At 33.6% G+C, this 21,391-nt stretch overlaps 3 protein-coding genes across 5 annotated transcripts; 1 reads left to right on the top strand and 2 right to left on the bottom strand.

The window, feature by feature from the left end:
* Positions 1-247: 247 nt before the first annotated feature.
* On the top strand, positions 248-2,539 carry LOC110636397 (protein NOI4). Its single transcript, XM_021786089.2, has 3 exons — positions 248-379; positions 1,635-1,814; positions 2,202-2,539. Exons 1-3 carry the CDS (start codon positions 374-376, stop codon positions 2,244-2,246), a joined length of 231 nt encoding a protein of 76 aa, XP_021641781.2. The 5' UTR covers positions 248-373; the 3' UTR covers positions 2,247-2,539.
* A 448-nt stretch (positions 2,540-2,987) lies between these two features.
* Positions 2,988-12,685, bottom strand: LOC110636396 (transmembrane emp24 domain-containing protein p24beta2). Of its 3 annotated transcripts, XM_021786088.2 has the most exons (12): positions 12,357-12,685; positions 11,765-12,083; positions 9,632-9,772; positions 9,404-9,535; positions 9,054-9,266; positions 8,644-8,868; positions 8,218-8,565; positions 7,600-8,109; positions 5,954-6,163; positions 4,155-4,341; positions 3,948-4,055; positions 2,988-3,311 (listed from the first exon to the last, which is right to left on the bottom strand). In XM_021786088.2, the coding sequence occupies exons 1-12, from the start codon at positions 12,668-12,670 to the stop codon at positions 3,178-3,180; spliced, it is 2,841 nt and encodes a 946-aa protein (XP_021641780.2). In that variant the 5' UTR covers positions 12,671-12,685; the 3' UTR covers positions 2,988-3,177. The 3 variants fall into 3 exon arrangements, with proteins under 3 accessions (XP_021641780.2, XP_021641777.1, XP_021641778.1); XM_021786085.2 differs by lacking the exons at positions 7,600-8,109; positions 8,218-8,565; positions 8,644-8,868; ... (3 more) ...; positions 11,765-12,083; positions 12,357-12,685 and adding an exon at positions 6,778-6,934; XM_021786086.2 differs by lacking the exons at positions 7,600-8,109; positions 8,218-8,565; positions 8,644-8,868; ... (3 more) ...; positions 11,765-12,083; positions 12,357-12,685 and adding an exon at positions 6,778-6,923 and having other exon boundaries at positions 5,954-6,173.
* Positions 12,686-14,919: 2,234 nt separating this feature from the next.
* Positions 14,920-16,819, bottom strand: LOC131179378 (major latex allergen Hev b 5-like). Its single transcript, XM_058146203.1, has 3 exons — positions 16,581-16,819; positions 15,267-15,403; positions 14,920-14,957 (listed from the first exon to the last, which is right to left on the bottom strand). The coding sequence occupies exons 1-3, from the start codon at positions 16,817-16,819 to the stop codon at positions 14,920-14,922; spliced, it is 414 nt and encodes a 137-aa protein (XP_058002186.1).
* Positions 16,820-21,391: the final 4,572 nt, after the last annotated feature.

Here is a 21,391-nt window from a genome sequence, read left to right as displayed (position 1 = left end):
AAAAAATGATAAACCCTAAATTTTCAAAAACAGTGACAGCAAATCAATTGTTGCAATGCTTATGTGAAGCCTAACATCTTTCGTCCAATTACGCCGTTTGACAGTTCACTTGTGCTCCGTTAACTGTCCAATCTCGTGGTCACGTCATTGCTGACGACGAACTAACGGCGACGTTTGACCTTTCCGTTCCGTCAAAAAATTAACACTACGGTTTAAATAGTTTGGGGATGCAATTAGGCCCATTTCTGGCCCAATGCTCACTCTCTCTAAATTCTACAAATAATTCTCTACCCTCTTTCTCTCTCTCTCTTTCTGTCTTTCTCTCTCTCTGATTGCTCATTTCCCTTTTCCTGAAATTCGCTATCTAGATTTCATGTCGGTATGTTAGCCATCTTTATGTGTATGTTTGTATATGTGTATATATGTGTGCGTGTGCCAGTTTATTTGGGGCATAAGATTTCTTTCTTTGTGAAGTTTTCATTCTTTTAGTACATGTTTTGATCTTTGGGGGGTTTCAGTTTGTGATTGATTTGGGTTAGATTTTGATGCTTTAGTTTCTGTTAATGATTTCACATATGGGTTTATTGTATTCGCTTCTAATTATATTGATTTGATCTTTGGGTTGCTAAATAGACTCTGGAGTGGACATAATTTGATCAATTTATTTACTTCTAATTTTCTGTCTGCTTCCACGCCAAAAGGTTCCTGAAGCCTGGTTTCTTGGGTTGTGATTAGTGGATTGTGTTATTTATGGAAAAGCAATCTTATAGTTTTCTCAAATATATCTACTTTGTTGAGAAAGCTAAAGGTTTGCTTAATGGAAGACGTAAAATCTGGAGAAGCCTATTTATGATATTGGACATGTTTTTGCTGTTTTTAAAGCATTGGTGTTAGTAGGAATCAAGAAAGTTCATGCTAAAACTAAAAGTTCCATGGAAAAGAGTAGCGTAAATAATGGAATGAAGTGTGTAATTAAGTAGTAAGAAAGTGGAATTCAGTTTATTTATGAAAACATAATTGAGAAATTGAAGTCTATGAATTAACTGAACTAGCATATTTGAGAAATTATAAATGGTAAATTTTTAATGTTCTAATGGAAAATCAGTATGCTTATTTTATGTATCAAGCGACATTCCATCCATTGATCTCTGAATTTGTCCTTGCTATCAATCATAAAATGAACTTGATGATCCCCTTGGAAATGATGGGTACATGCCTGGGATGCATAACTGTGCCATTTAAATCTATGAGACAGGTCTGATGGGTTCCTAAGTTATGTTGAGGGATTGCTTGTGCTTGCAGTGAGATATTATTAATGCACTTATGCTAAAGTTCTTGCTCCTTCATACATGATGGTTATTAGATTAATTGATGTGAGATTATTCACTGACTTGGAACACTAGAATTGTTGTGTGATGTTTTCTGTTGGCTGGGTTAATAATTTCTTCTTTTCCTGAGGCATTTTGTTGGATCACAGACAGTTTAGTGGTTCATATGTTTAAATTGTGTCCATGGTATAGCTGAACTAGAACTAGACAGGACATTCTATGTTGTATATTTATGTTGCTGTAGTGGGACTGATACAGCTTCAAGAATCTTGATGTGAACTCCCTACTTGTCTTTTTCCCAAACAGGATACAGGTCGGCCTTTGCCAAAATTTGGTGAATGGGATGTCAATGATCCTGCTTCAGCTGAGGGATTTACTGTGATTTTTAACAAGGCTAGGGATGAGAAGAAGACCGGTGGCAAACCTGAGTCACCTGAAAAGATTGACTCTCATATTAAGCCTGGAGTGAATCCTGGCAAGCCTCAGGTTATAAATTCTTTGATATTTATGAGTCATCACATAAATGGTCTTTAATGTTTGACAACTCAAAAAACTTGAAACTCAGGTGCATATGCACCTCCACTCAAGGATGAGTGCGTTAATTCTGAAATAATTGGGTTTAGCCTGCAATTCATGCATCAATTTTTTAGTTGTATGGATTCTAACTTTTCGAATTCAAGTAAGGTGTCATCTTTGCTATTCGTAATGCATATCCTTGTAGTGAAAGTGATTCTGATGGCTGGAAATGGATATTCTTAATCACCAGAATATAAAAATCTCTTAAGATTGATCGGTGGGCTATCATCTTTTCCACCCAGAAATTCATTGATATTATTTTTCCAGTTCTGACACAGATAATTCATTGGTTTTCAGAAAAAATGGTTTTGCTGCATTCAGAGCCCGACTGCAGAATCTTGACCATGTTTTCCCACGTAAAAGCTTCAATGGAATGAGTAATTTCATCTGTAAGTGGCCCCACTATGTATTTATTAAAGAAGATAGAAGCTGTAGAGCGGTGATGTATCGTGCTGGAATTTGTTGCGTGTTGTAAGACTGAGTTGTGGGGAAAAGAGCAAATACACATCACTGTTTTTCGAATCTTTACTCTCTTATTTGCGAGCTGTGGAGCTTTTGTGACTTTTTGGTTCTTCTGTTGTATTGGCAAACGGGCTTTCTTTGTGAAATATACATATTTTAAAATTTCTTTTCCAGGGAAATTTCTTCAATATGCATAAGAACAGTAAAGGGAACCATTAGATAATACAATGAGTATTCAATGTGGAGGAGGAGAAGGTTATTACGTTTACAAGTGAAAGTTTTAGATTGATATAATCAAATTTGCAGAACTTATAACCAAATTTTTAAAAGAAATTAATGAACTAACACACGATCCAACTCAGCCATCTGTCCGTGCTATGGTCAATTGATGCCTCATCTGAGCCACCGTTTTGCAGGCATCTTTTGGGACAATTCGAACATAAGCTCCTATAGGTTATTAAAGACTTAAAGACAAGCCATCTTTCTTTGAATAATCCACATCAAACGGGGGGCAACTGACCTATCGCGCAAATGCAAGGATGACCAGGCCAATTGAAAGAGGATTTGTGGCTGGAGGTCGTCGCTAGTGGCTCAGGTTAGACAGCAAATCAACTCAAGCCATTTTGAAAAACCAGTCTTCTGTAATTCAATAATGTAAACAGCAATGTTTGAAAATGGATGGTTTCTAATTCCATGTGTCCTTTTTCCCCTAAGCAATTAGGAAATAAATAAAAGTCTGATCATAATAGTACAAACTATTCTGCAGTAGCTTTCAAAAAAAAAAAAAAAAAAGACTATTCTGCAGTAGTGCTTAAACTCTGGACATTCCAAGCTTCCGTTCGAACAGCCGGCGAAGAAGGTAAACTTGCAGAACGCTAGCACCAATTAGTGCTGCAGATTCATATAAAGCTTTGTGAATAGCCCTGCGGCCCATTGCTTCATTTACTGCAGCAACCACCAAAGAGAATAGTCGGTTAATCTTCATGTAATGCTAGGCCAAGATAATCTTAGAGAATCTTATGTAATGCTGACAATCCAGGGCTTTCTCTCATTCGTTAGTGGCATTTCTTTTCAACTAAATTGAAGGGTGAGAATGTTGTGAAAATTCAAGCAATTGACAGTTGCAAGTTGCCATTTTAGCAAATCATGCATATATGATGGCCATAGGACCAGGGAAAATATTGGTCAGAATTGGCTTTTCAGTTTAAAATCCCAAACAAGTTAATCAAATGCATTTCTAGTTAAACAAATTAAAATAGCCTAAGAATTTAACCATCCCATTTAGCTAAAATTAACCTAGTTATGCAAAACTAACATGTCCAATGAAAAGCCACCCAGCTCATGTGCATATGACTATTAACATTCACCTAATAAGATAAATTTTAAGGCCATAAAGTTCTTAGTTCTCAACAGTTAAAATTTCTAAGAGAATCTACTGGGTCTCATTAGGTTCAAGGTCAAGTTTTCCTACTTGCAATTAAAGAAAAGAATTGTTAATAGTACCGTGTAATCCATCAAAAAGGAAAAAGCAAATAGATATTTGTCTCATTAAAATACTGCTTTGAAAGATCTGGAGCAGACCTATTGCTTGACGTTCAGTTTGAGCCTCCAGCCAATGCTGCTCAAATTGTATGTTGTAAAGAGCCTCCTCTAGCTTCCATATCTGATCTAGCAAGGGTTTAAAATGCTCTGCAAAAAACAAGGCAACCACAGTAAGCCTGCCTCTATTCTCAAGGACTCAAGGAAAAAAAAGAAAAAAAAAATGAAGAATAAAAAATTAAGGCTGACCATCTTTCGCATGCTCATCATAGTATGAAAAATGGCCAACATGTACATCAAAATCGATGGTTTCGTGGTAAGGAGACTTGTTAGTGAAGCAAAAACTGTGGACTCCTCTTTGACGAGCCATAAATTCAAACTTATCACTTATCTTGTCACGAAAATCATGAATTTGATCACCGTTAGGTCCCTTTACCTGGCAATTTCAACACAGTTGAAAGTTAAAGATGCATGTCTAGTTGGAATGATAGACGACACAGTAAGGGCTAATGGAACCAAGTATATTAATTATCTCCTCTACAACGCAAATATTGTATCAATTATGGCCATTGTATACTTGATGATATAATTAATAAACTTGGCTAAAAATGAGAAGAACAAAGTTTTAAATTTTCTGGATCATTTGCACATTCAATATATATCAATCACTAAAATGATCTATTCTAAGGAACAAGGTTGGAATTCCACATAGAAAATTTCTCTTTCAAACAGGTACACATTCAGTCTCTCGAAGATTAGAAGATGAGGTGTGAGTAGAAGTACCTCAAGAAAATAAAAATTTTAACAAAGGATTAAAAAGTGAAACATAGTAACAAAAGAGGGTAAAAATCTCAAAATCTACTTGATAACCATTGTTACTTCTATTCCAACATAATAACTTCAAACGTAGTAAATGTTAAATGTAACCATGTAAAAAAATATAATTCTCAACTTAATTTTCCATTTCAGATTACATATAATTGATGATCTATTTTGCCTTTCAGACTACACAGAACGGTAATGAGCTGTTTCTCAAATCTTATGCTTTGCCTCTAAAACTGTGAATAGCAACAATAAAGGAAGAAAAGGGGCTGAAGTGGAAAGAGAGTTGAAATGGAAGCTTGTGACACAGAATTACTAGGGGCAGAAATGGCTAGCACTAGGATTGTAAATTAGTATGAATAAGCACAAAAATGCTTTGTTTTACCTGAAAATTCTGTCTAAACTTCATATGAGCTCAAGCTAAGTTGAATTTTGATCAAGAAAATGAGATCCATTTAAAATTTGTGTTGACTTTGCTAATGTAAGCTCAACCATTTAAAAACTCAGCTACACCTGAATGTAAATCACTTGGTATATCTAAAATATCCAATATTAATTTATACTTATTATATAGAAAAATTTTAAAACTTTAAACTGAAACGTTAGACCAAGGATACCCTATAATGCATATCTAGTGTTCGATGTTCACTTTATACCTTTTTACTAATATTATTTTTACCACTAATACTATATTTTTTAATTAGTTTACTTGTCATATAAATTATTTGATAATTGAATAAAGTGTCACTATTTTGTTGCTTCTCCAATTAAGAGTGTGATCCAAAAGACCAATTATCAAAAAGAAAATGACTTAACAATTCCCTTTCAAAAGGGGAGGGGGAAGAAGATAATAGGCTTCATGTTGAGCTCAAGCTCAAGCGTAGTCAGGATGAGCTCAAGTCAACTCATCACATTCACAGTTTCACACAAAATGTAGATTCATGACCCAACCAATTGCACTACATGCAGCAGCCACAATAGCAATCCACATTGGCAAAACAGCCACTATTCAGGGTGCCCTCGCCAGGATTAGTGCCTCAGCCTGGTGCTATTTTGGGCTGAATTTAGACTCTTGAATATAGCTCTAAGTCTCCACATTTTAACTATATCCTACATTTGAAAATGAACTTTACATACTCCACTTGTGCTTATCATGATTCCTAATATGCTGCCAACAAAAATCAAAGTAAACATAAGACCCCCTAACAAAGAAAGATGAAACTTACCACAAGATCAACACCATCATTGGTATAATGCCAAGTTGAATCAGCCTTGATGACGACAAAGGAAACATGAACGGTATCGCCTTCATATTTAATATCATGAGAGAAGCATTCTTCCCTATCAATCACAAATCTAATCCCAAACACAGCCTGCAGGCTCGATAAAAGTGCCAATATTACCACAGTGTAAAGTTCCTTTAGCCGAATTCCCATCTGTACAATGCTACGGCAACATCATTTCCAAAGTCACAAGATGAAACAATCAATCAAATTACCCAAACTCTACGTTGTAAGGGTCTCTCAGACAGCCAAAACATCATGATACGTGAAATCAAATAATAAAACTCACATTTCACACAGACAAACTTTCTTAACCTGCACACTCTAATTCAATATGTACACACGTACTTGTATTATCCGAATCAACCTAAACCACATAAATTATTTTAAAAAATATGAGTTCAAGCTGTGAAAGAGATAAGAGACAAAATGAAAACAATTTGCCAAAAACCCACAATTCTATTCAGTTCTAAAATTGATTAGACGCTCTGCTCATTAAGTTTGGTCAAGAAATGCAATGGAAAAGAAAGATCAAATATCTAAAGCGTCAATTTCCCATAAAATTAAAAGGGGTTTTCTATTATTAACCCTAAAACCTGAAACAGTAAAAAAGATTCAAAATTTTCCTCCATTCCCCATCAAGCCATACATTGAAAGAATCGAATCGGGAAAAAAGTCTCGATCTTAAAAGGAAACTTTGATCGGGGGAACAAAGAAATATGAAGAAAAAAACAATTACACAACAAAAAAAAAAAGGGAGAAATTACCTTTGATGTTGAAATTGAAGGGTTCCTTAAGGCCCCAATGGAAGCCTCAATAACTTACCAGAGAACTCGTACTTGATTTGAAAATAAGACTTCGCGAATTTCGAGTTTGAAGACTTTGGGGGCGATGCGTTGTGTTTTGTCGTAATGGGCTCCGATTCTCTGCTCTTCAATACATTCAATTCATACGACGTGGCACGTTAACAGGACTCCACAGAATTATAAGATTTTTTTTACTAATTATAATTTTCAAAATGTTAAAAAAAAAAAAAAAAATCTGCCCTTAAACAAAAATTTCATTATGCTCTCTCTCAAAAAGTTTTTTAAATTAATTTTTTTTTTAAAAGGAAGGTCTTTCATAATTCTTAAATCTACATAATTTGTTTTTTTATAATTTTTTTTAAACTAAAGCTTCCTAATTTATTATTATTAAGAGAAACGTAAAATTTTAAAAGTATCTAAAAATTAAAAAAAAAAATTACTTAACCTACTAAATTAATGGATTAAAAATTGTTTAAGATCTTATAATTTTGAAAATAAATTTATATAAATTTTTTTATTTAAAATCAATTCATCGTAATTCGAATTTAATAAATGCATAGATTCACATGATTGTGCATTAACTTTGTAATGAATCATGATATTTGTAGAAGCTCAAATTTATTACTATCTTAAGAAGTATAAAATAGAAGACATGTATCAGTAATGTACAGCCTTAGGAAAAGGCCTGGATACATGTATAAGTAAATTACAGAATACGTAAATAGCCAAAAGCTAGAATCAATACAGGAGAGTGAAGCTACTGCAAGCAAGAAGAGCTACAACAAATGATTTGAAAGCTAGAGAACCTGGCAACTTGCCCCCATCATTCCTTAGGAAAAGGCCTTGATACAGAGGCATGTTGATGAGAACCAAAGCACTACAAAGAAGAGTTTGCAAAGGCATTGTCCTGTAAACCCTAAAAATATTCCCACTCATGATCTCTTTATTCACAACTCCAACGAAGCAGAACAGGTTGAGCATTGCAAGTGTTGCTAAGATGGTGAACATTGGAGAGGAATCTCCAAATTCTATTATCTCTTTCTCGTACCTTTTTGATATATCTTCGTCGGTAAATTTTGCGGTGATTACAAATGTTGAATCAGTGAATCCTAGCATCTTTAAGATGGTATCAACGAAGCCAAAGAAGTAGGAGCTTGTTCTTTTATATAACCACATTCGTTGTTCAGACCACCAGCCAAGGATTGTGCCCCCACACCACAAGAATTCAACTAGGTTATAAATGTATTGAGTAGAGATTACATAAGCAAAAGGTAGGAACCATGGGCTTGAGACCTGAAAACAACAAAATAACATTTGATTAATTAGCTGAATTCACAAACCAAAGGTTTGTAATAAAATTGATAGAAGAGAGAAAATCAAATAAAGAGAACATACAATTACCTGTGGGAACAAGGATATGCCGTTAAGGAGATAAAGTGAAGGGATGATACTATAATATAGTACTAGCAAGCTGGTTGGAGCCCAGAAACAAAATAAGCAATACCCCAATCGCAAGCCGAGGCTAATCTTTCCATGGGCATGCCATAAAGGACTATACTTACAAAACAAAATCTGGAAATCACCTTCAGCCCATCTTTTTTGCTGCACCAGTGTCTGATGCAAGGTAGTTGGTGCAAGACCTGCAAATGCCTTCCTTTCTGGATTGAAATACACTGATTTCCATCCTCTGCATTGGATTGACAACCCAGTAATCACGTCTTCGACTGCACACCCGTATCTCAGCCCCATCTGCAATCCAACATTCTTTTAGTTACAATAGAATTTCAAATGTTCATAAGAAATTATTAATGGAGAGAGCTGATGGACCTCTTTTCCCCATTGTGTGTTTTGCTCATAAGTACAACTTGCAAGAGACTTTGTTTCTTCTTCTAATTCTAGTATACTTTTTAGTCTCTTGTGATCATCATCTTTCTTCCATTCCAACTTGCAATCTTTAGTGAATTTCCTTCCACAAAGAGCATCTCTTCTATGAAAGCAGCCAGTTCCAATGTACAGAGGGCCTCCAAAACTATCAATGCCATGGAACTCCACCTTTATTGCCAACATTTAACGAAGAAACAAAATGAATTATCAACATGACAAATCAATTAGAACATACATGTACCAATGAGCTATAGATCGGTGGTACTAGAGTCTATGAGATCTTAAATTCAAGTCCCAATTGTGGGCAATTATAAAGAAGTAAAAAAGGAACATCCATGTGCGTCTGTGCTTACATTGAAAGATGCTCGTAATGAGTTGCTGTACATATCATTCTTGGTAAGGTTTTCAAAGTGTTGTGGATATTGCACAAAAGCAATGTCATGGCTTTTCTCTTCATCCATGAAGAAGCAGAGTGCATCCTGGATGGATAATGAATTGTTTGAGTACATATCACAGTCTAGATTGAGAATAATCGATCCATTGCTGATCATTGATGACACTCTAATCTGCATATTAGACAAAAAAAAAAAGCAAATAAATGCTCTCGGAACCAACCTTGCCATGACGAACTTTTGTGTCATGCATGACCAGAACCTAACAATGAATATATACACATAGACATGGGTGGACAAAACTTAATTACCAAGGCATTCATAGCCCCAGCTTTGAAATGATGTGGATGCTGGGGTCTCTTCTCTCTAGCAAGGTATACTAGGGTAGGCAAAGCACACCCATCAATATCTTTGGCATTCGGATCTTTCCCATCTATCAAAATCTGGTAAAACAATGTGGAAATTCAAACATCGAACACCCAGACTACAATAATACTTACTGGGAAACTTGTGCAAGTAAAAAATGAAAAATGCGTTACTTGAAGAATTGTGTCATGGTCAAGTCGTGAAGAGTATGAATCCCATTGTGAAAATCCTTTATGTTTGAAGCGTTCTTCTTCGGGGATTCGACCTAGCGTGATTGCTGTTTCAATTCGGTCTTCCATTTCTTCATATAATTTCTGCAATGAAATAACAAATTCACACTTCAATTTATCACAACCATTCTTGAAAGTTAGACAAAAAATTTTTATTAGCATATTAAAAAGTATCCAAATGTGGATTTTAATATTAGAATTACAAATGTGAATGGAGGTTTAATTTAGTGATAAAAACTAGTTAAGGTTAAGGCTCTAGAATCAAGAATTTTGGATTCAAATCCCACTAATATTGAATTGATTGTATTATTAATTATTTACTTTACATTGTTGATAGCTTTTAACTTATGTTAGTTCTAACTATAATTTATATAAATATAATAAATATGGTCTCAAAATGAACTTCATCAAAACTTAACAAGTGATACGCTATTATATATTTTTTTTTATTTGTCCATTTTATCTTTATTCTCCTAACAATTTCACAATATCAATTAATGACATGTAGTAACTTATAAATACTAATAGACCTATAAGTAATTTAACAAAAAGAAATTATGACAATAGTTGTAATTTAATTAATACTAAAAAACTAAGGGTTATTGTAATAAATTATATAAATTATACCTTTTTATTTTTCACTATAATTATAAAATCAAGTATTTAATTCTTTATAATAAAAAGGGTTTATGCTAATAGTTATAATTTAATTAATATTAAACAAGCTAAAATTCATAGTTATAAAACTACATAAATCAATATCACACATCAAAAATCAAATTAACCGCTTTCTAATGTAAATAGAAAATAAAATGTCTGATGAAGATTTTCTATCAACCCTATTAAATAATATTTTAGTAATTAAAATATTAGAAGAAGATGACAAAAAATTTACACAAGTGCCATTAAGGTAATCTTCATCATATAAGAATTTAATTATTTACTTTTTTATTTGTATCTTATTATTTATCTTTTATATTAAAAAGTTATTATTAAAATATTTTAAATAAATTAAATATAAATATAAAAAAAATTATATAGTTATAACTTTATTAAATTAAATAATATATTAATAATGATTATACCTCACAGAGCACAGGGAAAAAACCTAATTAATCTAATTATTTTGATATATCTAGCATTGTATCTCTTGATATCAAAGGAACTCAACCTGTCAGCTAATTAATCTCACTTGTCATATAAGTATTCCTTAATAATCAAAGTTATTGCATATCCAGTCATGACCCATCAGTGGTTGCATGCGCAGACCCTTGCTCAAATTCTCAGCAGCTTACATCAAATCGAAATTTATGAAAATAGAAACGGAAATCAAATCGATAAATCAAAATATCAAATTGCATCAATTTAATTTAATTTTTCAGTTAAAATTGAAATTTATTCATCCTTAATAAATATATAATATAAGAAAAATATAAATATTACATAATTATCTTTTTTTATATCAAAAAATGTATTTTTAAAATTTTAAAAATATTTTTTAATTAATATTAGACAAGTCAAATTACTCCAAAGCAAAACTTTTTTTAAGTCCGTATAATGACAAGATGTAGTCAAAATATCATAAAATTATTTTAGGAAAAAAAAAACCCAAAAAAAAAGAATTGTCCATTGGCTGAGCTCCAACTGCCAAAGGGAATTGACATCACAATCCATCTATTTTAGGTTAGCAGAGAAAATGGGCATTCATATAGATCCTCACACTTAATTTTCAAATCACACACACACATACATACATATATATATATATATATATATATATATATATATATATATATATATATATATATATATATATATATATATATTTTTTAAAGCATATGTATCTTTTAGTTCATTAAATTAAGCATAATCTTATTCGCACCCCAAAAACTTATTATTAGATAAAATATTCATAACAGATATTTTTTAAAATTTTTTATCTATTATACCAACTCTGTTAATAAATCAAATATCAATATTTAATACCATTCCCACTTATTTATTTTTTTGCTTTTATAAACATGTTACAGTTTATGAAATAAGGTAAGTAATTAAAAATAAAAAAAAAACAATTACCTTAATAGCTACCCACTGCTCACTGTGATGAGAATTATCCAGATTAGATTTGGAAGCAAAATAAACTGCAGGTGACCTTGGTTCCACTTTGAATTTCTTACAATATGGTATCCAATGTTTTGCAAACTTGGATGCCTCTAAAAGAGCATAAAATGTAAATTCTGATCCACCGTCGTCTGAGAGATATACACTGAGTTTTTCCGGTGAATAATCATAAGCCATCACCGATAACACGGTATTGATCACCATTATTGGTGGCTCTATCTTGAAATTTGCTGTGCATACAAATATATCTACCTCAGGCAACTCTTTCTTGTACCTGGTTGGACATAAATAACACAACTTCAACAGATATTTATTTGAAGGAAAAGCATCGTATATCAACTCAAAGTACAAATAAGTGGGTTTCGTCATTTTTACATGTGAATTATCAGCGAAACCCACCATATATGACTTGAGTTTAGCTAAGACTATCAAATATATTTGCATGGTCTGATTTCCCGAGTTCCAACCTATTAATGTCGCAAAATTTATCATATTCTTAACATATCAGAATGGTTGATGCATGCTGTTGTGGAGGAGTATGAGGTACCTCTGAGAGAGCCTGTCCTTGAAGGTGCACCTGAAGACTGGCTTCCACCTGACAGCTTGAGTGATAACCCAGTAAAGACCAAACCATAACTCAGCTCCTAGCAACCCAATCCAAACCCATCTCCCATCTTCTCCCTTTCTTGGTATGTTACTAATTCTATAAGCCCATATGCAGCATATACCAAGAAACACAGTCACAGAGAAGAGCCTGTAAAAGACCCTTCCTCTAGCTTCTTTTGTTTCAAACAATGGAATATACTTCTCTCTTCCCATCTCTCTGTTTCTCTCACGTAGAGAAGCCAAAGCAACCGTCATGTCCACATATATAATGGATACAACACTCTCTCACAAATTGTCTTTATTTGTACGCAAGAAAATTAAATAGAAAAGAAAAGAATCATAGCCCCACCAGGGCGAAGCCGCCAGGATTTTACAATAAGGGTCAATTTTTTTATTTTTTTTCATTAAAAGAAAAGGACCTGTACAAAAGTGAACATTCACTTAACCAAAATTTTAATTTACTTTAAAATTATTAATCAAACCAAACCAAATAGACTCTGCACAGATTTGCCCAAGAACAATAAATGTGCAATTTATAAATAGAATCTACTGTGAATAAACTAAGATTGCAGAATTATGGCATCTTAATTGCCGGCTATTTATATGTGTGTCATCTTAGATAAAAGGGAAGTCTTAATAGGTGATGTCCCAAAATATGTCCAAGAGGGGGGTGAATTGGATTTTAAAAATAATTTTCGGTTCTTGCTCAAAACCTTTGAAAATTGCAGATAGGTTCAACTTAATTGACTAATGTGAAATATGAACAATAAAACTCTATTGACAAGTTGACTCAAGGTTAAGCTATATGCAATCAGTATACTGATATAACAGACTATATTAGCATTCAGTAAATATATCAGTAATCTGGACAGATTTTTAACACAGCAACCAGAGCAGAATACCAGATATACTAACTGACAGCAGATTAAACAACAAACAGATTATACCAGATATCAGCAGATTTAGCAGTAAACTGTTTTTCTCAGACAGCAGCAAGATCAACAGCATATGATATCAACTTTCATATCAGCAAAAGCATATCAATCATAAAATTAAATTGCATAAATGTAAAGAGCAAGGGTTGAGAAAATGAACACTGAAATTTTTATAGTGGTTCGGCTTTAACTAGCCTACATCCACTCTCTCAAAGATCCCACTTTGAGTCTTCACTTCACTATTCTTCTCTTTTAAAGGCAAGAGACAAAAGCCCTTTACAAATCTTCTCACCAAAGCTTTTACAAGTAGCTTCACACTTCTACCAAGTGTTATCCCAAACACTTTTCACAACCAAGCTTCAATAGGTGCTTGAATGACCTCTCATAAATGATAATAATGTGTTTAAAACTCACTCTCACTCAATACAACAGAAACTATAAAGAAGAGTTGAGTAAATAAGCCAATGATGAGCAATAAATCACTTTGAGCACTTTGAATGAAAGCTTTTATGATTTTGAACAGTAGAGGGACTTTCATTAAGTGCAAAATGGCCAAAGGAATGTGTATTTATAGCTTTGGAACGTTTTTTACCGTTGCAGAACTCATTTGAACGTTACAGATACGAATTTCAAGAAAATAGCCGTTATTTTGTCGTTTTCTGCGATGTTGTGCAGAGTTGAGACTGTTAGCATACTTGAGAAAATAGCAAACCAGTTAGCATACTAAAATAAGTAGCAAACCATTTAGCATACCAGGAAAACTTTTCTGCATAACTTTCAAAACTATAAAACTTTACACCAAATCATAGTCAAATACTTTTAGGCCAATAATAATGATGTTTAAAAAAAATCATTTGAGGGATTGAAAATAAGGATCATTGACTTTTACTCCTCAATTCTTTTCACAACCAATTCTAGAAATTAAAACTAACTTCTATACTAGATGTACCTTCAAATCTGATTTTTCAATGCAGCCTTGGAAGGTAACATTTTCTTCTTTTATCTTCTTTGATTCGTCCTGTGTTATCCTTAGAATGTCATCCTTTCTTCAGAGGCACGAATCCATCATAAAATCCTTGGTCTTTTTCTTTGAGAAGCACAACACTTAAAATAATGTTAGTTTGATTCTAGTTGAGTTTTGGTATCATCAAAATCTATGCTCCTTTGAGCTTGTGGGGTCAACAATCTCCCCCTTTTTGATGATGACAAAACTCAATTGAATCACCATGTAAATGTTAATAAGTGTGAGTATGTGTATGAATGTGTATGTGAGAATAACTCCCCCTATGTATGTGCTTATATCAACAATTAATCACAAATAACTCCCCCTTAATAATTTCAATGAAATATTCATAAGCATTTTCTTAAGGAGTCAAGTGTGACTAAAAATACTAACTAAATATGCACAATATACACACTAATCACAAACTGTATATCATTCACAAGTTATATCAACAATATGCACAAACTATATCAAGTATCAAGATTACCATTCATTACTTTTCTCCCCCTTTTTGTCAGCATCAAAAGAATACGGGAGAAAGCATACACATGTGAATAAATCAAAATTCAGTGTAAGTGCAGTGAATAAACAGTCAAAACAGTAACTGATATAGCAGACTAATTTAAAGTTCAGAAAAACCAAAAGTAGCAAACTAAGTAGCAAACTAACGCATCGTTAGACAAAATTCAATCAGATTCGATTTATCCTTTCACCTAGAGCTTCTTCGATTGGTTTTGGAGCGACCATTTTCAGCTTTTGGGCTTGGGTTTGTCACTCAAAGTTTGAAGAATTGCAGCCCAATTCGATTCGGTGTCAAAGGAATAATAGGCCCACTGTTAACTCGATTCTGCAGAAGTACCTGCACTCACCGCAGACTTTTTGCCAGTTTTAGTCTTTTTGCCTGAGGGTTTACCAGTTTCCTCTTTCTGTTTGCTTCTTTGTTCCTTTTGAGCTGCTTTTCCCTTTCCTTTTGCAGGAGCAGCAGGAGCAGGTGTCTCTAGTTCTGCCTCAGACTCTGAGTCACTCATATCTTTCCCACTACCTTCTTTGCTGCCTCCATTACCATTCTCATCATCAGAATCATCGTCATCTTTTTCTGCTTCAGCTTCTTCCTCTTCTTCATTTTCTTCCTCTTTCTCTTCTTCTTCTTCTGTTTCTTTCTCTTCTTCCTCTTCTGTTTCTTCTTCTTCTTCCTCTTCTGATTCCTGTTCTTCCTCTTCTCCATTCTCTTCTTCTTTCTCTTTTTCTTTCTCTTTTTCTTTCTCTGTTTGAGGAGCAGAACTAGTAGCAGCTTTACTGGTTTCTCCAGCCTCAGTGGTTGAAATACCCAAATGAACTTTGATTTTAAACAATTCTTCCACAATCTTGTACATCAACATCAAAGTGCCATCAACTTTAGAATCAAGAGCATTCATAAGAACAGTTTGAAAACTTCTAAATTTCTGTAGCTCTCCAAGTTCCATTTCAACAAATTCCCTCAAGTTGTTTACTTCCTCTAAAATACCTTCAACATTAATAGTGCCGCTTGCACTATCTTTGGAACTAGCACCTTGCTCAAATATAAGCTTTCTACCATCATCATCTTTTTGCAAACTTGTGATTGGGATCATATTGGTCCTAAGTTTCTCGGTTTCCAAAGGTATCCCAAAGTCTCTAAACAGACCATTAAGAAGATGGGCATAGGGTAGCTTGTAAGGTGGTTTCCATTTTATGATTTGCTTCAGCATAAAATAGGCAAGATTAAATTCAATTTGGTTCACAATATGCCAAATTATGCAGAGATCAAGGGTACTCAAATAGTTGGGACTGCCAGTTCTAGGATTCACACATAAATGATAAAACTATGAAGAATTTTGATGTGTTGATGAGCATGGGTAATGCTAGTTTTATCCTTCACTTCCCCTTTAAACACTTCACCCTCAAAATCTCTTTTGTTAAATCCACCAACAGCAAAAACATCTTTGTGAGAACAGATTTTATTCCCACTGTTTGGAATTCCTAGGGCTTTAGCTAATCTAGCAACTGTCACTTCATAGATTTTCCTTTCATTTTCACCTTAAAAGACTCATCTTTGTCAGAATCATCAACCCTCAAATTCTTATAGAATTCTTGAACTAAATCCACATACACTCCTTCAGTGTCAGAGCACAATTTATCCCATTTCTGATATTCAAATAAGGATTGTAAAGGAACAGAAACTTCAATAAAAGCAGGCCAGTGGATATACCTTGGCTCATGAATGGCCCTCTCCATATGTACAATTGGAGCTTTTGAAGTCTTTTTCTTTTTGGTTCCCTTTTCTTGAACTGGCTCACTGGTTCTTTTCTTGGGTGTTTCTTTTGATTTGCCAATTACCAGAGGAGCATCTTTTTGTGGAGGAGGTGACGCAGGAATACTTGCGTCAGTTGAGTCCGATGATGAATATGTGGGGATTTTGGCTTTCCCTTTTCCTTTGTCTCGCGCCATAACCAATCTCAGAAGCAAATTAGGCCGTAAGGACAGTGAGGACTGAGATTATAAATTCAGCGATGTGAGCAGCCAATATATATTTATATATATAATCAATCGAAGCATATCAACATTCATTTAGCACAACAGAGCGCAATGACATAAAGATAGAATAGACAACACGAGATATTCGGGTTCTTAAGAATCCATGGCAATCGATTTATTATTATGTACCACATTTTACGAAATGTTAATACCCAAAAAAAAATTAACAACTAAGTGCTAAAACAGAACAAACAAGCGAGAGCAAATCAAACAGAGTAAAAAAAAAAATTATCAGCATATTGCGAAAGCAAATAAAACAGGCATAGATAGAATGTAAAACACGATTCCATTAAAGTTTTAGATTTTATACCTGAGATATACTGAAACAGAGAGTGCGAATCGACTTAGGCAAAAGAAAAATATCCAACAGCAAATGATTTCTTTCGGCAGATTTAGAGAAATAATGAAAACGAAAAATTTTGGGGATTTTCTATCTTGAAACAATCGATTTAATCGATTCACTGTCAATAGGTTTCGGAAATATTTAAAAATGATGAAGGGAGACGATGGCTTGGAAGGGTGCGACCGAAATGGGTTTGCAAGTGGAAAGAAAAATGCAGCCGTTCGGGTTCTGGGAAACGGAGCGACGGAAGGAAATGAAGTTTTGAATTTTAAAACTGAAAAGACACAACTGTAGGTTTTTGCAGAGAATAGGTAGCGTGTAGCAGAGGAGGAACAGTGAGAAGATTGATGGTTCAGGAAAAAATTGAATCCCGCGCAAATTAATGTGTTAAAAAGTCCATTTTGCCCTTAAATACATAAAGATGCAATACTCTAAGTAGAGGGGTATTTAAGTAAAATGGGCTTTAAACATGCAGAATAGGCGCTCGAAAATAATTTTAGAGTTTTAGTGCAATCAGACCTGATTCCCAGTTTGCCAACGAAAAAGTAGGAGCAGTAGTAAAGCATTTAGCAATCACGGAGATTAGCAAACAAATCAGTATGCCACTGCAATCAAATTCTGCAGATTACTGTTCATATCTGATATGACCCAGAATTTTTCAAATTGCACCAAAAATATCAAAATGCATCTTTGACACTACAAACCAACATATATCACTACATTTTCATATGGAAACATGAGAATGCATCAAAACTTAATCAAAAGCATCAATCATACCAAGTTCTCTTCTTATTTTGTAGAAAATTTCCTCATTAAGTGGCTTTGTGAAAATGTCAGCAAGCTGTTTTTCAGAAGGGACAAATTCGATTTGAATATCACCATTTTGAACATGATCCCTAATAAAATGATGTCTAATTTCAATATGCTTGCTTCTAGATTGTTGAACAGGATTTTTTGATAGGCTTATAGCACTAGTATTGTCACATCTTATGGGAATGTGATCAAATTTAATTTCAAAGTCTTCAAGCTGCTGTTTCATCCACAAAATCTGTGTAACACAACTTCCAGCTGCAATATATTCAACCTGTGATGAAAGTGCAACAGAGGTTTGCTTTTCTTGTGCCATAAAACTAATGCATGACCTAGAAATTGACAAGTTCGGAAGTGCTTTTACATCCAATCTACTACCAAAGAAAGTCTGAATCACTATAACCAATAAGATCAAATGATTCACATTTTGGATACCACAAGCCAATGTTGTGAGTGCCAATGAGGTACTTAAAAATTCTCTTAATCGCTACAAGATGAGATTCTTTTGGACATGATGAAATCTTGCACATAAACATACCTTGAAATGAATATCTGGTCTAGATCTTTGTTAAGTAGAGTAAAGAACCAATCATACCTCTATAAAATTTGTTATCTACCTCTTTACCTTTTTCATCTTTCTCCAATTTAATTGTTGAGCTCATGGGAGTTCCAACACTTTTCATATCCTCCATTTTGAACTTCTTTAGCATATCCTTTATGTACTTGGACTGATTTATAAAAATTCCATCCTTCATTTGCTTAATTTGCAATCCAAGAAAGAAGGTAAGTTCACCCATCATACTCATTTCAAATTCACTTTTCATCATGTTGGAAAATTTCTTACAAAGAGAATGGTTAGTAGCACCAAAAATAATATCATCTACATAAATTTGCACAATAAGCATGTCTTTTCCTATTTTCTTAATAAAAAGAGTAGTATCCACTTTTCCTCTTTTAAAATCATTTTGAAGCAAGAATTTACTAAGTCTCTCATACCATGCTCTAGGAGCTTGCTTTAAACCATAGAGAGCTTTAGTAAGCTTGTAAACATGATTTGGAAAGTGAGGGTCTTCAAAACTAGGAGGTTGAGCTACATAAACTTCTTCATCAATGTATCCATTTAAAAATGCACTTTTAACATCCATTTGATAAAGCATGAAATTCTTAAAACATGCAAATGCACACAACATTCTAATAGCTTCAATTCTAGCAACCGGGGCAAAGGTTTCATCAAAATCAATACCTTCCTCTTGGTTGTATCCTTGAGCTACTAGTCTAGCTTTATTTCTAACTACATGTCCTTTTTCTTCCATCTTATTTCTAAATACCCATTTAGTTCCAATAACAGAGTGCTTTTTAGGTTTAGGAACAAGTGTCCAAACTTTGTTTCTTTCAAATTGATTTAATTCATCTTGCATAGCAAAAAGCCAATTTTCATCATTTTGAGCATCATCATATGTTTTGGGTTCAAATTGAGAAACAAAAGCAACATTACCAAAATATCTTCTAAGTTGAGCTCTTGTTATCATTCTTTGTGATGGACTATCAAGAATGTCATCTTTGGAATGATTTCTATGGTACCTCCATTCTTGTGGAATATCTTGATGTTGAGGTTCCTCAATTTGTAGTTCTTCCACATTTGGTTGGGAGTCTTCTTGAATTTCAACATTTGTGGAGCAAGGGAGTTCTTCTTCTTTGTCGTTTTGATCATCCTCCACTTGTTCTTTTGATTCAAGCTCATCATTATTCGAATTCTTTGAGTTTAGAATCTGCTCAATTTCATCATCACAAGAATCTTTCTTTTGCAAGGAAGTGTTAGCATCATCAAAAAGTATATGCATTGATTCTTCCATGGTCAATGTTTTTCTATTGAAAATCCTATATGCTTTGCTATTTGTTGAATAGCCTAGAAATATTCCTTCACAAGATTTAGCATCAAATTTCTTGAGATTGCTGTCTTTGTTATTCAAAATGTAACATTTGCAATCAAAGACATGAAAATATGCAATATTGGGTTTTCTTCCTTTCCAAAGTTCATAAGGAGTTTTCTTTAAAATAGCTCTAATGGAAACTCTGTTCAAAATGTAGCATCTTTGTATTCTGACACTTTGAAATATTTTGGTAAACTGTTTTCATTCAGCATTGTTCTTACCATTTCTTGCAAAGATCTATTTTTCCTTTCAACAACTCCATTTTGTTGTGGAGTTCTAGGAGCTGAAAATGTATGATAAATACCATTTTGAGAGCAGAAATTTTCAAACAAATTATTTTCAAATTCTTTTTCATGATCACTCCTCAAGGATGTAATGCAATATCCTTTTTCATTTTGAGTTCTTTTGCAAAAAGCTTCAAATATATCAAAGGTTTCATCTTTATGAGCAAGAAAGAAAGTCCATGTGAATCTTGAAAAATCATCAACAATTACAAATGTATAAGCCTTGCCTCCTAGACTTCTAGGTGTGATTGGACCAAAAAGATCAAGATGTAATAATTCCAATAGTCTAGACGTAGTTACAACATTTTTTGATTTAAAAGATGATTTTGTATGCTTACCAAGTGCACAAGTTTTGCATTGAAATTCTTTTTCAAATCTTAGCTTTGGAAGTCCTCTAACAAGGTTCTTTCTAGAGAGTTTAGCAAGTGTACTCATGCTAGCATGTCCTAATTTTCTATGCCATAACCATGCACTATCATCTGAAGTCATAAAGCATGTTTCACAATTTTCTTCAAGACTTGTTAAATCAAGTAAGTAAATATTATCTATTCTAGCACCAGCAAACATAACATTATTTCCATGAATTTCACAATGTGTAGAAGTAAAAATCACTTTAAAACCATTATCACACAATTGACTAACACTTAAAAGATTATACTTTAATCCTTGAACTAATGCAACATTCTCAATGCAAGGATTTTTACCAATAGTTCCACATCCAACAATTTTAGCTTTGCTTTTATCACCAAATTTCACATAACCTTCTTCTTTCAAGGTAAGAGAGGAAAACTTGCCTTTATTTCCTGTCATGTGCCTAGAGCAGCCACTATCAATGTACCAATGTTCTGTTTCCAGCATACTCCTTAGCGGACACGAAATCGATTAAGCGTTCTTAGGTACCCAAGCAACTTTGGGTCCTTGAATGTGAGTAACATTAGGTAGGGTTCCTTTAGGCACCCATACTTTCTTTGCCTTAAAGGTTCCTTTCCTAATAGGACAAGCATTAATCATATGACCTTTATGATTACAATAAAAGCAAGTAATACTCGGTTGAGAAAAGGATGTAGCTTTAACAAAAAATTGTTTGTATTTCTCATACTTCATAAAACCATCATAT

The sequence above is a fragment of the Hevea brasiliensis genome, chromosome 4 (genome assembly GCF_030052815.1).
Source record: "Hevea brasiliensis isolate MT/VB/25A 57/8 chromosome 4, ASM3005281v1, whole genome shotgun sequence".
Taxonomy (NCBI): Eukaryota; Viridiplantae; Streptophyta; class Magnoliopsida; order Malpighiales; family Euphorbiaceae; genus Hevea; species Hevea brasiliensis.
Note: the sequence above shows the minus strand (reverse complement) of the source record. Positions and strands in the feature narration are given on the sequence as shown.

Bases quoted from the DNA above. Each gene is read 5' to 3' on its own strand.
- LOC110636397 (XM_021786089.2), top strand. The intron at 1,815-2,201 runs GTTATAAATTCT...ATTGGTTTTCAG, and splicing joins TGAATCCTGGCAAGCCTCAG to AAAAAATGGTTTTGCTGCAT.
- LOC110636396 (XM_021786088.2), bottom strand. From the start codon at position 12,670: ATGACGGTTGCTTTGGCTTCTCTACGTGAGAGAAACAGAGAGATGGGA. The intron at 8,110-8,217 runs GTAATTGTATGT...TGTTGTTTTCAG, and splicing joins GCATATCCTTGTTCCCACAG to GTCTCAAGCCCATGGTTCCT. The intron at 4,342-5,953 runs GTAAGTTTCATC...TGAAATTGCCAG, and splicing joins ATGATGGTGTTGATCTTGTG to GTAAAGGGACCTAACGGTGA.
- LOC131179378 (XM_058146203.1), bottom strand. From the start codon at position 16,819: ATGGCGCGAGACAAAGGAAAAGGGAAAGCCAAAATCCCCACATATTCA. The intron at 15,404-16,580 runs GTATATCCACTG...TAATGGAGGCAG, and splicing joins AGGGCCATTCATGAGCCAAG to CAAAGAAGGTAGTGGGAAAG. The intron at 14,958-15,266 runs GTAAACCCTCAG...CTGCTATATCAG, and splicing joins CAAACAGAAAGAGGAAACTG to TTACTGTTTTGACTGTTTAT.